The 20,703-nt window shown below is 35.6% G+C and overlaps 2 protein-coding genes and 1 long non-coding RNA gene across 6 annotated transcripts; 2 read left to right on the forward strand and 1 right to left on the reverse strand.

Moving 5' to 3' along the window:
- Positions 1 to 232: 232 nt before the first annotated feature.
- On the reverse strand, positions 233 to 6,965 carry LOC137948143 (membrane protein of ER body-like protein). Of its 2 annotated transcripts, XM_068794109.1 has the most exons (11): positions 6,742 to 6,965; positions 6,258 to 6,350; positions 5,400 to 5,960; positions 4,959 to 5,087; positions 4,702 to 4,791; positions 4,481 to 4,570; positions 2,835 to 3,116; positions 2,220 to 2,300; positions 1,232 to 1,498; positions 986 to 1,047; positions 233 to 710 (listed from the first exon to the last, which is right to left on the reverse strand). In XM_068794109.1, exons 1-11 carry the CDS (start codon positions 6,935 to 6,937, stop codon positions 234 to 236), a joined length of 2,328 nt encoding a protein of 775 aa, XP_068650210.1. In that variant the 5' UTR covers positions 6,938 to 6,965; the 3' UTR covers position 233. The 2 variants fall into 2 exon arrangements, with proteins under 2 accessions (XP_068650210.1, XP_068650211.1); XM_068794110.1 differs by lacking the exon at positions 6,258 to 6,350.
- LOC137949077 (uncharacterized) lies at positions 515 to 5,778 on the forward strand. 3 transcript variants are annotated; one of them, XR_011111685.1, is made up of 4 exons: positions 515 to 613; positions 948 to 1,063; positions 4,747 to 4,808; positions 5,703 to 5,778. It is a non-coding gene; the product is annotated as an uncharacterized lncRNA (long non-coding RNA). The 3 variants fall into 3 exon arrangements; XR_011111684.1 differs by lacking the exons at positions 4,747 to 4,808; positions 5,703 to 5,778 and adding an exon at positions 2,410 to 2,888; XR_011111686.1 differs by lacking the exons at positions 4,747 to 4,808; positions 5,703 to 5,778 and adding an exon at positions 1,679 to 1,916.
- A 5,730-nt stretch (positions 6,966 to 12,695) lies between the features above and the next one.
- LOC137948766 (origin of replication complex subunit 5-like) lies at positions 12,696 to 20,295 on the forward strand. Its single transcript, XM_068794928.1, has 5 exons — positions 12,696 to 13,008; positions 17,692 to 18,651; positions 18,751 to 19,155; positions 19,441 to 19,753; positions 19,884 to 20,295. Exons 2-5 carry the CDS (start codon positions 18,335 to 18,337, stop codon positions 19,932 to 19,934), a joined length of 1,086 nt encoding a protein of 361 aa, XP_068651029.1. The 5' UTR covers positions 12,696 to 13,008; positions 17,692 to 18,334; the 3' UTR covers positions 19,935 to 20,295.
- Positions 20,296 to 20,703: the final 408 nt, after the last annotated feature.

The following is a 20,703-nucleotide window of genomic DNA, read 5'->3' on the forward strand; positions in this document are numbered from 1 at the left end:
TATTGGCTTTGAATTCATAACCGCTTATTTATTTCTTAGTTCATGAGGGTATATAGGTGATTATTCCCTGCTTGACTGGGGATAAAATTGCTCCAATCTGTCTGATGTTCAATGGAAGTGCAGGATCAATGTTAACAGCTCGTTATATCAAAGCCATGACTGAAATTACACATCTCGCCAACAGCATAATTCCGTGGAACAAAGATACAAACATTACAGATGACCCACCATGATCAAGAAGATCCCCAACCAAGCTTTCTTGGCCGCATGTCCAAATATGAGGGTGGAGAAGGAGCTGTGCCTGCATCAGTGGAATCGAACAAACCAGTGTTCTCCAAAAGCCTCCTCACCAGCTCACCGGCAACATATGCAAGACCCGATGCCGCAACCCCGACTGAGATATAATACAATATGGTTTTGATGTAAGGCTTTGGAGCACGCTGAACACGAGCCTTTCCTATAGAGAGCAAAAGGATGCACAGAAAAGAAGCTCCGGCAACAGCTATCAGCTTGTATTCCTTGTTATCACTTTTCCGAAATGAGAAGCCATAAACAACCGGAGGTATAATCCCAAAGATGATGTAACACAGAATGGCAACTACTACATGTAATCGTAAGTTTGCTCTTCGACCTAGAGTTCTGTAGTATTTACTTTGCTCTTCTGCTCTTGGTTCCAGAGTTTCATTATGATCATTTGCAAGTTCCTTAAGCTGCAAGACGCATGTATGTGAGAGCTGGCAAGAAATGTCCAGAGTTGAAAATATAATTTTTTTTTAAAAAATCTAGCTTTCTGATGGTAGCGCTGAAGGGTTGGGGCTGTATGTGGTCAGTGCATTTTTATGGGAAACATTCAGAATACCTTTTTTTTTTTTTTTTGAATAGCAAAATACTTGATATGTTATCATACTATCCCGGTGTTTCAATTATTTGACAAGCATAATGTTCAGGTGACTACAGGTAAATTGTAAAACTATACTTCACTTACATTATCAGCAAGCACGATCAGTCCAGCAACCAGATTCGCCAGTCCCAGAGCAACGATTTTTACTGCAACCAAGCAAAGGTAATTACAAAACCACAGATCTTTCTTTTTTTGAATATGATCTAAGTTAAAGAGAAATTAGAGTCCCTTGAGTTTGCCAACATTTTATGCCAAGTTATTTACTTATTGAATATAGATATAAGAAGTCAAACTGATTGTTCAAATATAAGTAAAGCTCCTGATACTTACATGTGGTAGCATCAGAACCTGCTGCTGATGAAACTACCCCAAGGCTTGTAATTGATTCAACAAGACCCCCATAAACAATACTCTTCAGGACATCCCATTCACGGGTTCTAGCTTCCACCATTCTTGGATCACCTATATGAATCTGAGTGTCACTGCCTGATGAAACCCCTGGCGTTGCTGAAATCAGAGGGTCTTGCCCTGTCTGAGATACAAACTGTTCTATGGGTTCAGCCATGACTTCTTTCAGAGGATTCACCTTATCACTCCCTGCACCAAAATGACATATGCTAAAACACAATAAATGTAAACAGGAAAAGATTTGAAAGTATTTAAACAATTCGTAAAATTCATCTAAACAGTCTCAGGCGGTTTAAATGTTTTTTTGTTTTTCAACTCAGAAGAATGACAATATGCATTACCATATGCAATTTTGGTCAAATGATGCAGCTCGCTATGGATTATGGTGAACCATCAGATGAGGCTTCATCATTACCATATGCTACCTACTGAAAGTTATGCTTTGCAACCAATATGTATCCCCTCAAGGAGAGCCTACTTTCAAATAAATGAAGATTGATCATTTGACTGGGGCTATCTAAATAAGGTAGTCTATCAATATGATGCAGTGGCAATCTTTGGCAGTAAGAGGATAAATGACAAAATATGGACCATCTGAACTATTAATTATTTCTAGGAAAGTTGTATACAAACAGTCTCCCACTTTATTTTCCTGTTTGTAGTAATGTCAATAACTATAGTTGTCATCTTATTTTCCTCAATAGTGACTTGAGTTTCACTAGAATGTGCAACATCTCCTACATACAAAAATAGATATCTTGCTCATAGTTAACATGTTTTTCTTCAGGATCTTTCACTTGTTTTTTTCCAAATAATGTATCATCAACAGCCTTTTGCAATATAGCACATCAATTAAAAAAAAAAGAGACTGCCTTTTGCAATATAGATGGAAAGGTATTAATGTTCTCACCCAATATATTTTGTGATAAGTTTGATGATGGATTCCACCCATTAATTTCATCTTCTTTAGCATGTAGTATTGCGCCATTTCCTGTTAAAACAGTGCCAGAAGTGGACTCCAAGTAATATGAGATACTCAATTATTTCAGAAACTTATATAATAGAGAGAGTCAAGTTTCCTAATTCAGAAATTACTGCAGGAAATGATTAGGGTTAACCAACTTCATCTATGACACAACAAGAGTAACCTGCAGCATGACACTCATCAGAGAGTTCTATAGTTCTAATCGATGAGCTCCTACCAAAAAACGATTCATGGCTTCTACACCACCAAAATAGGCCTTCAAAAGTGAAATTCACTCTCGAAATAAGAGTTATGCTTCAACCGAAGTGAATAATCTGCATGAATTTTTTTATATTTTGCTCATTTCATGTAGATGGATAATACCAGCAACCTCAACCTCAGGCAGGGCCAGAATATAATCTTTTCAACTATTATTTTGTATATAAGTTGTGACAGTGTCTAGCCGAACTATGGAAATGAAATCGGAGAATATTGACTTGCAAACCAACTTATTGATGAGGATCAAGTCCATATGGCATATAAATTTGTTTTGCAATTTACCTGAAAAATCCTTTTCTGTCCCACTCACTACTTTCTGCCCAGGATTACCATCATCTTTTCCTATCAGCAGTGTGGAATCTTTGGATGATAAAATGATATAATTCCCATCTTCTGAAGCGTTAAATTCTGCTACGTCACCTTGTTTTCCAACATTTGAAAGAACATTATTGGGGTACTTAGTTTTCTGGGTTTCCAAAACCATTTCATTTTCCTCATTTACATTGGTCATGGTGCTTGAAAAGTAAGTTCCAACCCCTTTCGGATATGGCTTGGTATCACTCCCTGCATCAATTATTTAGTCATAAGATAATAAAGGAACAATTTAACCAAATATTAGAGAAATCTTTGAACCATCTTCGTGACTAAGCTAGACATAATAGTGGAGGATTCATGAAGCTGTCCCCAACACATTTGAGACAAGGTTCTGATTCATATTTGGACGAAATTCAAATCATTGCATAGAATTGAGCAATTTCACTTGCTAGAGATGGCATTGAGTAGCAACGTCCTGTTGTAGGGAGAGTGGCCGCTGTCGGGCTCTCCATACATCCTACTCCTTTTCCCCTTTCTATAATGTAATCTTTATGTATTCTCCTTTATAAATGGAATAATCTTCTTAACAGAAAATGACTCTTGCTATTCTTTTTCCCTATTTGAAATTGAAGACAGGTAATAACTATAATCTAAAAATGATTCATGTACATACTTCATGATTGTAAATAAAGGATATAAAGTATGTTCTAAGTCTCCAAGAAGACTGGTAGTTTCAGGATACTTTTAGGTGAGAGTTTAGTTCGCTACAAGGCAGTTCTTAGGACAAAAGGGAGATTTGTAGTTTCATACAGATATAGATAAAAAAAAAAAACCTTTTGATCCCCTCTAGTGGGGAAATCCCCTTTTTTTTTTTTGAAAGAGAGTTTTTTTGTAAGGTCCCTCTAGTGGTAAATTTGGATACAGTAAATTATATATTAACAGCAATAGAAGCTGAATGTGTGCATAGTAGCTTGTGGGCAGCCAAGAACTTTATGGCCATCGGCCTTAGGCATCTCCCCTCACCAGCAGGTCTTCATGTAAATCAGATGGACTCAAAATTCATATGAAGTAAATGTCTGGATTTACTTAATCACCACTCATTACAGTCAAGCCTTTAAATGATTGGCAATGTTGATTTGATCCTCTTGCATCTTAAAAAGTGGACATGTTGGTTCCTTCTGTATAACTTTAGTCCTTGCAAAAACTCCCTGTAGTTACTTTGTAGACTCACAAATCTCAAACCCAAACTGGTGTTCACACCTCCACTTCCATATCAAAATTAAGACTAAGATTACCGGTTGCCACCTAGAGTTACCCTTTCGTGTGTCCTACAGATGCAGCAGCTGCTTTTGATTGAATCAGTCATAGTACATTCCCCAGCTGCTCCCACAGTTAGAGTACATGCAGCAGCAGCATGCTGCCCATTCTCCATGGTAATCCACAAGCTGTTGCTGCAGTTCACTTTTCAATTCTTGCAGTGACTCTTTTCTTCAATTGCTCATGGACAGACACACATCATTTATCTCTCGATCTTTTGTAGGTTCTTTATATATCTAAAACATGCACTTTCGGTGAATAAAGACTGGCTGATGTAAATAATTGTTAGAAAGTACCTGGATGCTTCTTTCCAGATTCAGTTGTCTCATTGTCTTCTTTAGAGTGAGGAGTTCCAGATCCCAAACCAACAGTAGACTTACTGGAATCTGCAAAAATTTCAAAAGGGCTTCAAGTATTTTTTTCTGTGATGATCTTCTTTAAAGCTTCCCTTTATGTCAACTACATGCAACTTCAGTAAATAAAGATTGGCTGATGCAAAAGACAATAAGATGATTACCAAAAAGCATTCTTTCAGCTTCAGTTCTCAAATTGTTTTCACCAGAGAGAGGAGTTTCAGATCCCAGACCAACAGCAGACGTAACTTCATCTGCAAAAATGTCAAAGGTATGTCAATCCAGATTTTAAGACTGGTATGGATGCCCAGCTGCCAAATCTTATAGATATGAGCACAAGAACAAAGATGCAAGATTTCAAAAGTGTGAAACTGAGTGAAAAAGTGACACTAATATGGGAGCAAATAACCTGAGACTCTACCTGGCTTTTCAACAAATTGAGATGTAGAGGTAGCTGCATTCAAGTTCTGAGCAGGAGGTGGTTGTTGAGTTTGCGAGTTGCCACCCTCACCTCGTCTTTGAAAGATCCGGAATAATCTAAACCCACTTGCTGCTCAGTTCAACAGAATGCATGAAATAAGTGTTCGGTATAAGCAAAATACTAGATGAGATCATGCATTCAACTATCTAAAATAAAAATGAATTTTATAAAACAAGGAAACACATTTTCCTGCCTAACTCCTACAAATGGCACTTTCATGCATGTCATCATGTAATGTACTACAGTTAATAGAGGTTGCTTAAAATGTATCAAATTAGCATGCAAACATTATCATGTTACTAAAATGGAGTATCACCAAAGTCATGTTCTGAAGATTAAGCATAATCGTATATGTCCTTGCAAGCAACAAATAGAAATTACCTGTTGCAATGAAAAAGCTAAAGCAGGACAAACACCTGAACACCTCAGGTTCTTGACTTTGCTCAGAGTCACCAGATGTAGCAGCACTCACACCCAGATCAGGTTTGATGCTTGATAGTTTTTCACGCTTTGCATCTTTTTCAACAACCCAACTTAACCGTTTTCTTTTACGTAAAATCACTCTCTTAGTGATACATGAGTGGCAATTAGGACAGTATAAATCATGTGTTTCCTGTTCCTCTATTATTTTCTCAAGATCAATTTCAGTGACTTCTTGTTTCCTTTCATTATCTTGTCTAACAGGTAAAGGTTCTTCAGTGGCACTCTTCACTGGCTCTGTTTTCTCTTTTTCTATTTCTTGGACTCCACAATATACGAGAGGTGAAGTTGGTTGTGTTTCAACAATACCAGACTGTTTATTATTTTCCACTATTGAGCACCCATTCTGAATCTTCACATCCTGGTCTCTAAAACCTGCTCCATTATCCTGCTTCCCCTCACCTCCAGGCCAACTAAGAGTCCCTAAGCTATTCTCTACATCTGCATCAGTTGATTCAATACCTGCAAAAATTAACATGTGAAGATTCTACTAAACACTCCTCTGTTTTTGGAACTTAAATTCAACAAATCAAAAAAATGCAATTTCATATCATCAGAAAAATAACATAAACAAATGTAGTCTGGACGTAATGGATCATCAACAAATAAGTGAAGGTAGAAAAGAGTTTTAACTATTCATTTTGACCTTTTGGTGAATAGTTCTTATTGAAAAAAGATAAAAAGAAAGTTTAAATTAACCAGATTCGTACGAAAGAGAGATGATGGTTCCTGTGGAGATCATGTTTTTCAAAATCTTACCCCCATGGAAACAACGATCATGATTCTGAATATTATCTATTCCAGGATTTTCCATTTGATAGATCCAAGTGCAGTCGCGGCACTTCCATAATCCTTCAGTAAAAAATGAAAAATGTAATTTCAATGCTCACTATTCACCACATACCAATTTCCATCAGTCACTAAACTACAAATCCTAATTGGGTTTCGTAACCAGATTTTATCTTAATTTCTTACTTGTGCAGAAAAAACTAATGGAAAAACAGAATATTGCACACCCCTTCCTGTTTCTAAAATTCTCAAACCAACCCCGATGCTGGGGAAGACAAGAAAACGATCAAGCCTTTTACTTTACCGTCTTTCATAAAAGAAGGTGAAAATGAAATTTGAAAGCTACAGTTCATGATATATTCTTAAAGAAATGTCGACCAGAGGGACCCCTCTCAACAACAGAAGCACCCAATACCATCATCCCGCATGAAAGAAAGAAAAACCAGAAACAAACCTTCAGATGCGTCGAGGTAAACACTCCTCTGCGACTCAACATTCACTTCTGCACCATTCTTTTTTCTTCCATTTGAAACTCCTGCACCATTCTCTGCCGTTTCTTCCTCTACACCAACCTTCTCAGTTCTGCTTCTTCGCGGCCTCGTTACAAGACCTGGGTCAACCTCTCCCTCCCATTCCAATTCTCCCTCCATGACTAACTGCACTAGCTCCGAAATCCTTCACGCCGAGACAGAAGATGAATGCGCACAGCACTACGGCACTGATCCTCGATATATATAATACGATGGCAGATGAGCGCGAGTAAATGCCTTGGCATGGGAGTATATGAAGATCAATAAGTTGGTGGGATTTGACTGTTCTCTGATAGGATCCCATTAACTCTCACGACTGAATAAAAAAGCATACGGAAGTCGACTTTGAAGCTTCGACTGACGCATCTGCTTGTTGGAAAGATTCAAACATTTTCCGTAGTTTAGTGAACGCCATTAATGAGATTTTAAAAGCTCTGGTTCCGTGTTGCAAGTGGGAAGCTTGGATATTGTTTTGGGATCACTTCCGTTTGTCCTCCTTGCCATTTTTTTTTGGGAGATTATACCTGAGTGAGCTGAGCAATCCGGGCAAGCTGGATTTGTTTCTTATGTTTCAAGGTTTAACCAAAGGAATTTTTACCAAAACAGCTCAACATATAGAGATTAATAAGGTGGGTAAGATCCGTTCTTGTCTCGAGTTAGTTAAATAATTTGATTAGTTCTATTTATTTATAAGTTGACTGTTTTAAATTATTTCATTCATTCTCTTAAGCTTTATTCAATTTTTGGATCATCTTTAAATTAATGTCCCTGTGTGTCAATGATGTGATCACTTGGGAAGTGGTTGAACTACGGAGGAGGGGGCAACTAGACGGGTTTAGACTTTTCTCGCCTCATTTTTTTTTAAATAGTTAACCTCCCTTGCTTACAAGAGTGATGTGGATGGACATGTAACATGTGGCCATATCAACATTATTAATGTACAAAAAACAAATCTAAGTCCAACTTTAACTTAAGTCTACCCCAATTTTTTTATAACCAATAAATTTGAATTTAATAATTTAATCTTTTTTTATTCTTATTGTATTTTTATTTATTATTTTATACATGCATTATAACATTTATTTTTTAAATAAATAAATTCTTGTAAATAAAAAAATTACAAATGTGAATTGTGATGTGTTTAACCTATTACTCGATAGTCAAATGTATAATTAATGTATGACATATAGAATTGAGGTGTGAATGCTTTGGTCGCATCTATGATTAATGCATGACACATGGGACTCGTTTAAGGGTGCAGTGTGTGAGCATAGCATGAAATACTGGACAAAATGTGAATGTTTTAATTTTGTGGCACAACATTGGCCTATAATGCAAGCATTAGCCGTTTTGTTAGGTTTCTCTCTTGCGAGATGGGGTTGAATCTAGTCGACTATTTATATAGAAATCAATGATCAATCGACCTGTCTAACTCTCGAGATGAATTTTCCTCTATCTCAACTTGCCACTCAAATGTGTGGATCCACTAGTCCCAATTCCCATAAAGCTTTAAATAAAAATAGTTATTTATAAAACTATTTATGAAAATAAAAATATTGATAATTTCAATTGTAACCAATAAATTTCCTAAGTTTATTTATTTATCTTAAAATTATGATTTTGTTCATAGGATGACTTTCTCTTGGAATAAAACCTCTCATATATACATAAAAAGTGATTTCTCCAAAGTGGCTAGATGCATCAAATAAAATATTTATGCTAACATTTTTATTATAGGAAAAAATAAAGTCATCATTAATTTCTCTCTAGCATGTCTAACTTCTTCGACAAAGTGTAACTTAAACCAGCCTTATGAGACCACACAATTTCGTATCCATATAACTACTTTCATTTATGTATTGAACATATGCTTATAATCATCATATAAATCATGAACAATAATAGTTCACATATGGATATGAGTTACAACATCTCATTCATCATAAGATATTTAATTAAAAAAAACTATGCCTACTTAAATAATTAAAGTGCAAATAAAGCATTAAATAAATACTAACAATTAACCTATGTCATTAAATAATTTTCATAAGCATATGGTGAAAATTTAGGTGGATTGTTTTCAATGAACCAACCAAAATTAATAATTGGATTAACTTTTTCTAATCTAATTTAATACAAAAATCTGGTTCATATATGAATCAAAACCAATTACACATTTTCTAATTGAACCAATTATTTATTGCGAACAAGCCAACTTAAATAAAAAAAATTTAGTATAGGCTACGTGAGTTAAATTACTTTCAATCCTCTATCATCGATAAAAACTCTTCTAGGTGGCTTCATTCGAAGACATCTAGGACCATTCAAACGGTCTTCCATAATCGGATTTTTCTACTTCTTTAATCATGTAGCCATTTTTAACTGGTTGTTTGAACGCTCAGTCCAATGGTTCTTCATTGTAACTTTTCTCTCTCATGATTGAATAGATCCTAGGTGGTTGAACGATCTTCTTGTCTAATGTCTGGAAGAGCTAATCTAAACCGAGAGTTTTCCCTCTCATGGGCAATCGAACAGTTGGTTTCACACTATTCAGATAGATGGTTTTGCCTTACTTAATGTGTTGAGTGTCCTTTTATTCGTTTGAAAACTAGCCTAGACGGCTTTTTTTCTAGAGAATTTTGTCTTTGTTGTTCAGTCGAATGGTTGTTGTTAGGCCTATTTTGATGATGTGCTTTCTACTTGAGCTTCTTGTACCATTTTTAAATGGTCCATTCAAACACTTTTTGGTCGATCAAAATAGTTGTGTTGCCAAAACTCTCAGTGGAAATTTTTTGTGTTTTCATAGCTTATTTAATGCACATCATTAGTTGATTTAGTATTTTTTATTATAAAAATCTCATTAGAGATCTTGAGATCAACATGAATGATAACCAAATTTGGGTGGCCATCTCCAGCAAGCTATTAGAGTGGTTCCGTCCACTCTTATCTTGGATAAGTGTGTTATGCTTTCTGCACTTAACAGGTCAGCCTTTTCGGTTGTATTAGTTAGGCACTTGACACAAGCTACAACCAACCCGCTTTGATGGTGGCTTGCGTATGCTACAATTGGAATCATCAATCAGCCATGATAATTTGCCAAGTTTTTAAAAAAATCATGATTTTCAATCACAAACTTATTGTTGAATTTATGAAAAAGAGAAAAAAATCACTAACTTGTTGTAATTGAGTATAATGAGCCTCTATTTATAATGGAGAAAACAAGTATAACCCAATTACAATTAAACTACTCTTATCCCAGTTATACCCAAAGTCAAATACTTAAAGATAAGTCTTAAAACAATTAAACAATTGAACATAAATAGAAGACTAACATAACTATAACACCTTTAACTGAGACTCTTCTATGAGACCTCCTTCCATGAGACTTTTCTTAGACTCCACCATATTAATTATGGATTTGTGAGACATCTTACTGTGAGAGTCATGTAAGACTATTCCAACCTGCTCTTCAACACTACACCTCCCCTCCCCCCCTCCCCCGTATAAATTCAACTTGCAATGAAAAAGATTCTTGGTTTTCAATTTTCTTTTGATAAAAAAATTCTTCATAGATGCAAAAACTTTATCTTTCGTGCTCCCTCTTTCTTTAATATTTTGGTCACATATATATTACCATAATATGTGGACAAAATATATTTTTCTTGTACTTCTTCTTGTACTTCTCTCTCTCAAAGTTGGGGATAAAAAAGACATAGAGACTTAGCTTGGACAAAACACAATATGGGAAAAAAATATCACTCCTAACCATACACGATCAAAATGGTCATAGTTTGAAACACACTTTGCTCAATTTTAAAGGCGAAAAAATGGTCCAACTTTAGGGCTTGACAAGAGAATACTCACTTTTTAATGGTGGCTCAAACACAAATCACCTATTGGGTGAAAAATAAAAGACTTGACTCAAACTAGATGTTGAGCACACTCCTATATTTTTTAGGTAATGGGTCTAAGCATTGCTCTGAAGTGATGAAAACACAAAAAGATAAACTAAATAAATACTAGAGGAAAACAACTTTAATTAGAAGGAGGCGACTATGCAACACTCATACTTCCAAACGAATGTAGAATATGACTTTTAAAAGAAAAAAACTAGGGGAGACTATAACGGTAGAAATTAATAAAGTTGACCAAGTATAACTTTTTTTTGGGGGTGATCATAATTTTTGGAGTTGACGATGCGTAAGATACATAACCAAGTAACAGAAACTTAAATCTTGAAAATAACATCGAAGCATGAAATTTTTGCATACCTTGAATGAGTACATCATGGAGCAATTAATTCTAAGCAAAACTCTTAGATTATAAGAGAAATTTGGCTAGAAAACTAGAATTCTAGGAGAAAAGAAAACTCAATTCATGTTAATACATGAAGAGATAATAGGAGAGAAATAGGAAAAATGAGAGATTTTTGGCAAAACTGACCTTTTGTAGTTCTTATATCAATATCTCCCATAATATAGATTGGAATGACAAACCGTTTATTCCTTAAGAAACTAAACTAAAAGAGCTTTAATTTGATCCCTAATTTGACCTAAAAAGCTTCGTTCTTGAATATTTATAACCTCTTTATTTTCTTCAATCTGTAGCTTGATGGTTGTCGACTCCAATATGAATATCTCCTTACATATAGATCATATTGACATGAAGTTTTCTCTTTCTGAAACTAGACTTCTACATATTTTATTAAAATATAATATTTAATATAACTCTTTTGAAAATTCACATGGCCATTGTATGTATTTTTCATCTCTCAAGTTTGAAATTCTCAACCAAAAGGCATGTCAATGAAACAATTTTTAATTTTTATTCTTTCCAAAATGAGGATTTAGAAAATTTGAAGGATAATTATACCATCATAGGAAAATAAAATAATAAAAAATCATTTTTCTTTGAATAATTTATTAATTAAATTTTTTAAATATTAATTAACCAAAGAATACCCTCAAATATCAAAAATAATAATTGCACTAGAAGTTACCAATCTCATTTCCTTGGAGATATTGGACCATTTGATTTCACAACAAATTGTATTGTTTTTTTGAAACAATTTGCCTCGACTACACGAAATTTTTGCATAAGTAAGATCCACAAATTTACACTTTATGTTTGCTAATAGTAAAATTTCTATTAGGATTATCAACATAAAAGTAGTGGTTGCCTCTTCTAAAAATAATCTAATTTTTTGTTATTTATTGGAATTACTTTAAGTTGTAAATGCTCATTCAAATAAAACTCCTCATATAAAACTATATTCCAAATATGATTGCAAGTTTTGGTGAAATATCAAGTCTGAGCATAATTACACCATATAATTTTTAATAAGTAGACATAAGTAGATATACATCATCTTTTTTAATTACACCCTTTTGTCATCCTTACGAGAAAGACACTAATTTACATCATTTGCCATCTCTTTGATGTAGGGAAGATATTTATCTTAATGGCCCTTTGAGATGTCTTCCAACATTTACATATATATAATTTTTTTTAAGATAGACTATTAAAATTTATGGGACGATAGGCTTAATTATAATTATTGAAGGGTGAGAATAATTTAATAATCTTGAGGTGGTAAAATAATAATTAAAAAAAGCTGTCTATTCTCTTGTTATCCTCAAACCATTTTGAAGGAAAGTAACATTTAGGTTAAATAGGAACCTGACCCGTCTTTCTTCACAAAATATGGAGATGGAAGTTTGGACCGTTTGGTCTAGAAAATTCATGGACCCAACCAGTGGCCTGATTAGGTGTGAATGGAACTAAACTCCACCGTATGTAAGCTAATTTACACCCCAGAATTCTTGGGGTATTATAATGGCATTGTGGATTCAAGAAAGAGAAAAGGTTTCAGGTCTCCTTCTTACTCTAACCAGTAGTTTTTCAACTCCATCCCCACCCACAACCTCGTCTTGCAATCTTCTCCCCGATCATCTATTTAATGGGGCAGACTGGGGCTGTATCTACGTTCGACCCTGAACTTTCTCGAGACGGATTAAAACTATCGAAAGCATTTCCTGCACGAGGGGCATTAATGTAAAGACGTTTTCCTCCAGTCAAACAAATAGAAGACTGTCAAGTGCGGCTTCCCGCTTTTAGCTTCCCGCTTCTCTCCTGTCTTCGTCGACGGACCAACGACGGCCGCTAAGGCACCGCCGGCAGTTCTCAACCAGGTGCATTTGGTTTTTTTTTTTTTAATTCCTTTGCTCCCTAAATCCTAAGTGTTTTTAAGATTTGTTTTTTGTTTTTCTCTCATTTTCGTCAAATGTAACACGTTTTGATTATTTTTTTTCTGTTAATTTCCTAAAGAATAAACCTTAGAAGGTCTAGCTCCATGTCTCCCGGCCTCCCTCTTCGCTTCAGTCTTAAGATATATATAAATCGAATCTATATTTCAATTGATATTTTCTATATGTTAAGTTCCATTTCAGTGAGGGCGGAGATGGGGTTGGGAAAGGGTTGATGGGTCCACTTTTCTCCTTTCAACTAATTAATTTTTCAAGTTGTTAATTTATGGATTATTCCAGAAATAGTTAATTTTATATAGGGTTGCTCTTAAATTTGGCCACATTTGAAAATATCACAAAATTCGTTTGGCTGTATTTAGAATTTAACCAAAACATGGGGCCTCATTGGAAATTTCCCCCCCTTTCCTGGGTTTACACCCTTGACTTCTCATATAGTTCTCGTTCGGTCATCTCTCTGACACTCTATTTGATATTATGTCCATCTCTAAGGATGGCTGTGGAATGTAGGCCGGGGGAGAAAAGGGGCTCTTTAGTATATATCTTTTTATTGGTTCTATCCCCTCCTTGTGGGGTTTTACCATAACACCGCTCAAGGATTTAAGAATATTGTAACAATCTTCTGCTATTCCTTTGACTTTTTAAGGGTAGTAATAGTTAATAAAACACTTCCCTGGAGTTTCACAAGGATCTTAAGATGAGGAAAATGATTGGTGGTCGATGTGAGAGGGACGAGTTATATTATCTGGGATGAGGTTCCAAGGCAGGATCAAATAGCATTGCGGGTAGAGATCTCACCAAATGAATGGCATATGCATTTGGGAGTAAAGCTCTAGTAACTCCTCTTATCCTTTAGTTTGTCGGGTACCTAGTCCTTTTGGGAAATATTTTTTATCATTTATTGATAATTACAGTTGAGGCACATGGGTACACATCTTGCAAGAGAAGTCTGAAATATTTGATGTATATTTTAAATTTTATAATGAAATAAAAATTAGGGTTTTAATCGGATCAGAATCGGCCCCTTGTTGTACTTCCAAATCCGATCCCTATATTGTACTTCCAAATCCAATCCCTATATTGTACTCTTAGAGCTGGTCTGGATATTGTACTTCCAGATCTGGTCTAGATATTGTACTTTCAGATCTAGTCCATTTGCAGATACAAGAAACTATCTTAGTAGGTCATTTGAATTCGACCCATTGGATAGAATCTGGATTCCAAAACCTGTAATAAAATTGAAATAAAAAACATAAAATAGCAAAGTAGACCTGGTTTGGTGAGAAGGAGGTGATTGTTGGAGGTTTTGACCTGGTTTATTGAGGAGGACTATTGGAAGTTTAAACCTGGTTCGGCATTGTTAGGGTCTTTGTTCAATTCCGCGAGGAGAAAAAAGGGAGAAAGATGGAAATTAGGATCTTGGGATAGAACAGAGAAAGAGACATTGAATGTATGAGTACAAAAAAAATAGGGAAGAAGGAAAAAGGAAACTGAAAGCTAATCTTTTTTTGTTTTTTGAAATGATGCGGACAGAAAGCTAGTCTCAAAAGCTATTAACAGAGAGAAACATTTAAAAAAGAAAGAAAAAAAAAAGAGAATCCCTCTAATAGATAGTGCTTACTAAATCACCAATTCCCAAACCTTAAGCAACTTCAAGAAGAAGATTAAGCAAAAATAAATAAATAAATAAAAAATATAAAACCATGACTTTGTAAATTTCTCTTTGCCAATAACCATCTCTGCCCCAAAGATTGGCCAATAGGGAGAAGGGCTCAACAAAGGAGCAATATTGCCTTAGGAGAGGTGTTGAAAAACATGAACAAAGGTATTTTGGTCATTTTACCTTGTCGTTATTTATATTTCCTGATGTAATTTTGTTCTACATGTCAAACAATGTCTATGGACCAAAATTCATGTAAAGAGGACACATAGAATAAGAGATATAAAGAATTAGGGTTTTTACTTAAAAGTAGGGGCAATATTGTAAATTGTACTCCAAATTTCATGTAAAGGGGACATGTAGAATAGGAGATATAGAGAATTAGGGTTTTTCACTTAAGGTAAGGGCAATGTTGTAAATTGTACTCAACCCACTCAAGCCTAAGCTATAAATAGAAGTTGGGGGACGTGCAAGTCTCCCATCTCAGTTTCTTTCTCAGTTTACTCTTCTCCACATTCTCTCTCTTCAATCTTTTTTCTTCTTACTTTTTACATGGCATCAGAGTAGTAGATCACATCTGGGAAGGATGGTTGTAAGTTTTTCTCCTCTTTGAAGTAGACATCTACATAAAGGAATGATCTTTTTCCATTTTTTTGGCTATTGGTTAGTAAAAATCCATTTTTTTCCTTTTTTTCTTTCTGCCATAACCCTAGGGTTACTGGTTCTACTATTTTAAGAACAGATTTTGATGTTCTAAACTACTAAAAGAGGTTTTTTAATGCTGATCTAGAGGTGTGCGCAAAAGTTCCAGAACTATGACTACTGACGTCAACCCTAGTGTAGGTTCCAGTGCACTTTATCTTCTAAATTTGATCCCCTTGTTGGATTTTTTGGATTGTTTGATTTGCGCCCATCTTATATCTATCCTAATTGTGATTTCATGTTGTGGGGCCCACTTGAGTTGGTTCATTTGGAACTTTTTGGAAGGTTTATTTGATCTGTTTGGTATTCTTATATATTAGATGTGGTTGACTCTAGTGAGGTTTACACTCCGGAAAGGAGTCATATAATCTTGATGGTAAAGATATTATCACTAGCACCTCTGATAAGTTGAATGGTGATCGTTACCTTACTTGGTCCAGATCTATTAGAATGTACTTGAAGGGCAGGAAAAAAGCTGAAATTTATTAGAGATGACCCCTCCTGTTCCTCAGAATGATGATTGGGAGGCAAAAGAGAGTCAAGTGATGACTTGACTTGTCAACAGCATGAAATCTAATATCAGGAGCCAATGAACTTTGAAACTGCCAAGGCTATGTGGTTGTCCTTAAAAGCTCTTTATGGACAAGAGAACAATCTTTCCAGGGTTTATGAATTATATACAAGGCTTAAAAAGGGGTAACAGAATTATGGTAGACTACTATAGTTCTTTTTTGAGTATCTGATAGGAAATTAATGTCTTTCATCCTTTTACTACAGATGAAAGGGAACTCCGAAAACAGCAGAGTCAACTTCTTGTGGCGAATTTTTTAGATGGATTGGGTGCTGAATTTGACATCATAAAGGCACATATTTTGGCATCAAATGAAATACATATCCTCTCTACTACCTTTAATAGGGTACAAAGAGGTGAAAAGACTGTTGTGCCTAGAACTGGAAAAGATACTAAAGTGGGAGAAGCTACTACCCTTAATACATTAACTACAACATCTGATTTTACTGATATGATAATCAAAGTCCTACCTTGAAAGATAGGGCACCATAGAGAAGGTTGGTATACAAGTTTATTTATGCTATTGTGATTAGGCCAAACATTTCTTATGCTATGGGGGTCATTAGTTAGTTCATGGAAACACCTTGAAAGATTCATTTGGAGGTAGCACAAAGAGTGTTGAGGTATTTGAAGGGTTCACTAGGTAAAAGATTGTTGTACGCATCTCTTGAACATTTAGAGATGAAGGTTTTTTCGTTTATTTTTTGTTCTTTTTTTGTTTTGTTTCTTTTACGCCAACTATGATGAGTTAAAGACTAATAGGAGATTCACTATTGTGTTGTAGGTAACTTAGTGTCATGGGAGAGTATGAAATATAGTTGCCAGATCAAGTGCAAAGTGGAGTATAGAGCTATGGTTCACACAATGTGTGAGCTAATGTGGGTCAAGTCAGTGTTGGTGGAGCTGCTTTGATGATAAAGACTTAATGATTATGGGATGTGATAACAAAGCAGCCATATTTATTTCTAGTAATTTGGTTTTCCATGAGTGTATAATGCACATTGAAGTGGATTGTCATTTCATTTGTGATGTGTGATGAGTGGGAAGATAGTCACATCGTAAATGAGGTTTGTGGACCAATTATTGACCAATGCCCTTTGGAAGTGTGAAATTACATCGTTTGTTATCATTTAGTATTTACACTCATGCTTTAGCTTGAGGGGGAGCCTTAGAAATTCTGGGGTCAAGTAGTAGTTGGTCATATCTTCTTATGTAATTCTTCCCATCTTCCTTAGATAAGTTGTGGGCCGTATGGGTGAGTTTTTATTTTTATTTTTTGAACTCAAATACATGATGTATTGTAGTGGTTCTGCAGTCTAAAGGGAAGATGGGTATTTTTTTTCTATATTATAATTCATCACTCGAGTGAGAAAAGAAGTGGTGGTCGTATTTTTGTAATACGACTGCCATTCTCTGTGGCTGTTTACCCTCTCCTTCTGCTCTCTTCTTCTTGCTTCTTCCTCTTTCTTCTTTTCTAATCTTTTTATTACTTAAATTAACAAAGTTATTGGTTTGCATTCACTTGCATTTTTCTTGTTTATTATTAGTTTCAATTTTCAATACCATGTTAGATTTTCTCTAAGCATGGTGGATGCTTCGATGCTTTTCTGTTGACCAAATTTACCAACTTAGGCAAGTAATTTTTGAGGTCTAACTTAATGCATTGGATGAATGCCAGAGTTTTCCTCTCCAAGCTACTGCTGCTGTCAAAATGATGCCACATGTTACCCACAGAAAGAGTGACATCTTGCTGGAAGATGAAGAGGCAATGTAGCTGGTAAAAGGAGCACTTCTCCAAAATAATGGGTAAAGAAGAAGAAACTCCACACACTACCCGGAGAACAACCAGATCTTCCTGTGCAAAACCATTAAAGAGCACTAATGTGATCCAAAATAAAACTGATAGTGAGAGGGCCCCATCTATATCGAGTGATCTATTAGCACAAGAACCTATTAGCTTGGACAACTTGCTTGCCCGCTTCCCTGCTAGGCGTGATAAAATCTTTGAAATATTACGTTTAATTGGGCCAAGCGATTCTCCTATGATTCCTCTCTTACTATATGGAGGTGCTTCCACGGGCAAAACTAGTGTAGTTCTTCAAGTTTTCAGATATCTTAACCGCCCCTTTGTCTACTCAAGTTTTTGTTCTTGTTATTGTCCCAGAATTCTGTTTGAATCTGTTTTAGATCAGCTGCTGCTTCATGGGAGGAAGGAAAATAATGGTTATTCAAGTGCTAAGAAATGTGAAAGGTTTTCTGATTTTGTTAATTTTCTTTGAGATGCCTTAATTCAGGTTATTGGTAACCTGAAAGAATCTCAGATGAAGACAGTTTCAAAAGAAACTGCACGACAAGGCAATGGGAATGTGGTTTACTTAATATTTGACAATATGGAGCTTATTCGAGATTGGGACAAGAATTCCACCATAATTCCCATGTTGTTCGGACTCTATGATCATCTAAAAATGCCAGAAGTGGGTCTAATTTTTATCAGCAGCTGTACTCCTGATACATACTATGCAAATACTGGATTTGTGGAGCCTCTTTATGTTAGGTTCACAGACTATACTGAAGATGAACTTCATCAAATATTCATGAGAAATCAGACAAATTCGAAGCTTTATTCATCTTTCCTTCAGTAAGAACGACTCATTCTTAGAAACCTTTGGCCTTAATCAATATGATTTAATTTGTTTTATTACTAGTGGGTAAATTATTGATTGTTTTTATGAGACAGTGTGGCCTTGAAGCCCTTTTGCCGTATTACCAGACGGGTTGATGAATTGTCTACTGCTTTGCGGCCTTTATTTCGAAAATATTGTGAGCCCTTGAGTGATATGAGCACAGTACCAGATGAAAACACAAAGAGGAGGCTGTTTAGTCACCTGCAGCCACATCTTACTACTGCTTTGAACCAGATATTTAAAGTTTCTCCACTGTCTGCTGCTAACAAGGAAAAAGTAGGGAAGCAGAGCAACTGTAGAAATTATGATGGAGGACCTGAGGAGTTAGATTTTCACTTGTCAGTTTCTGCTAAATATCTTCTCATTTCATCTTTCCTTGCTTCAAGAAACCCAGCTACTCTTGATGCTGCACTCTTTGACTCAACCGGTGGTTCTAATAATAAGAAGCGCAAGCGAAAGTAAATCTATGAAATAATTTAGAATACACTCTGAAGGGTTGGAACCTCAACCAGTGTTATCTTGTAAGGGACTCTGACCAACTAAGCTTGCTCCTTACAAGCTTTTATATGATGGTGAAGATTGCCCATATTTTACTTTGGAAGCATTATGTAGCTATAATATTCACGATTACCACTTGTACACTTGAAAAAATCTTTTTTTCATTTTCTTCAATCCTATACTTGTTTCAGTGCCTAGAGTAGAAGTTGCAATGATTTATTTCTAAATATGCAATTTTTCCTTAGGATTTCAGAAACATCTGTACAGAAGAAGGATGAAGCAGCTCAAGAACAGCTTATGAAGGGACCTGGGACATTCCCATTGGAAAGGTTGTTAGCCATATATCAATGTATCATCTCGGTGGAAGAAGGTTTGCCACAGAGAGAGCAGCTTACAGGGCTTACAGGGGCAGACGATGGTGTGAGTGGACTAATGGCTGATGTGTTGTTGCAGTTATCAACTCTTTGTAATGCAAATTTTATCAGTAAAGGTAGAAGCTGCCCCTTAGAAGGATCCACCCGGTACCGGTCCCTAATAGACGAGGAGATGGCTCTAAAGGTGATAATTATTTTCATTTCCTGCCTCATTGAGATATTTTCCAAAATTTTGCAAGGTTTTGTTTTTTTCATAGAACCATTTTCTATCCCACTTGTCTAATATTTGATAATTTCTCTGGAATTTCTATTAGGTTGCAAGGAGTGTGAACTTCCCTCTATGGAAGTACATGTACAGAAGATAATCAGAGATGGCTATACGTATCTTCAGGTGTTTAAGAAAAAATTTCCTGTCAAACTGAGTGTCTTGACAGAATTGAAGTAAGCAATATGTGTCTTGACAGAATGAAATCTGTTCAGCATCTGCAGGTGTTTCAGCAATACTAAGTAGGGCTAGAACTGAACCTTGTGGGAAAAGTAGAAAATTGAGGAATAAAAGGGATGAAAAAGAAGAAATAGAGAGAAGAGAGAGGGAGGACTGTATGGGCCGAAAGGTGGACCCCGTTCTTTATTGAAGAGTCACTCAAGTGAAATCGATATTGTTGTATATGTATTGGTCTTGTCTTGTCTGATATTTTCGATATTGGTCAATACAGGGGAAATTGTATCAGCCAATATTAAATTTTGACCTCTAAATCTTGTTCTTTTAAATTTACTGTAGCCGTCCGCCATGAAAGCCTCTCACTTTTCGTTCTCCGCTCCTCTCCTTCCTCTTGATTTTCCATACTGTCTGCTCAAACGATCGCATCCAACTTCCTTCCGGCTTTACTTTTTAATCTTTCTTAGAACGCCCACCAATGGAGTCACACAAATCTCCTCTTCCGTTTGATGGCTTCCATGATTCTTCCTTCTACAAAAGTTTTTACAAAATAGGTATGATCTTCCTTCAAGGGAGAACGGAATGCATGAAATCACTGAGTTTACACAACACCCTTTAAGCTTCTTCCTATGTTGAGCAAAGAGTTTTTGCATGATGATTTAGAGGAACTAAACAGTCCAGATTTTCCTCAAATA

The sequence above is a fragment of the Aristolochia californica genome, unplaced genomic scaffold, assembly GCF_029961685.1.
Source record: "Aristolochia californica isolate CCGP_79_NKW_82.1479 unplaced genomic scaffold, dmAriCali1.0.hap1 SCAF_13, whole genome shotgun sequence".
In the NCBI taxonomy this organism is placed as follows: Eukaryota; Viridiplantae; Streptophyta; class Magnoliopsida; order Piperales; family Aristolochiaceae; genus Aristolochia; species Aristolochia californica.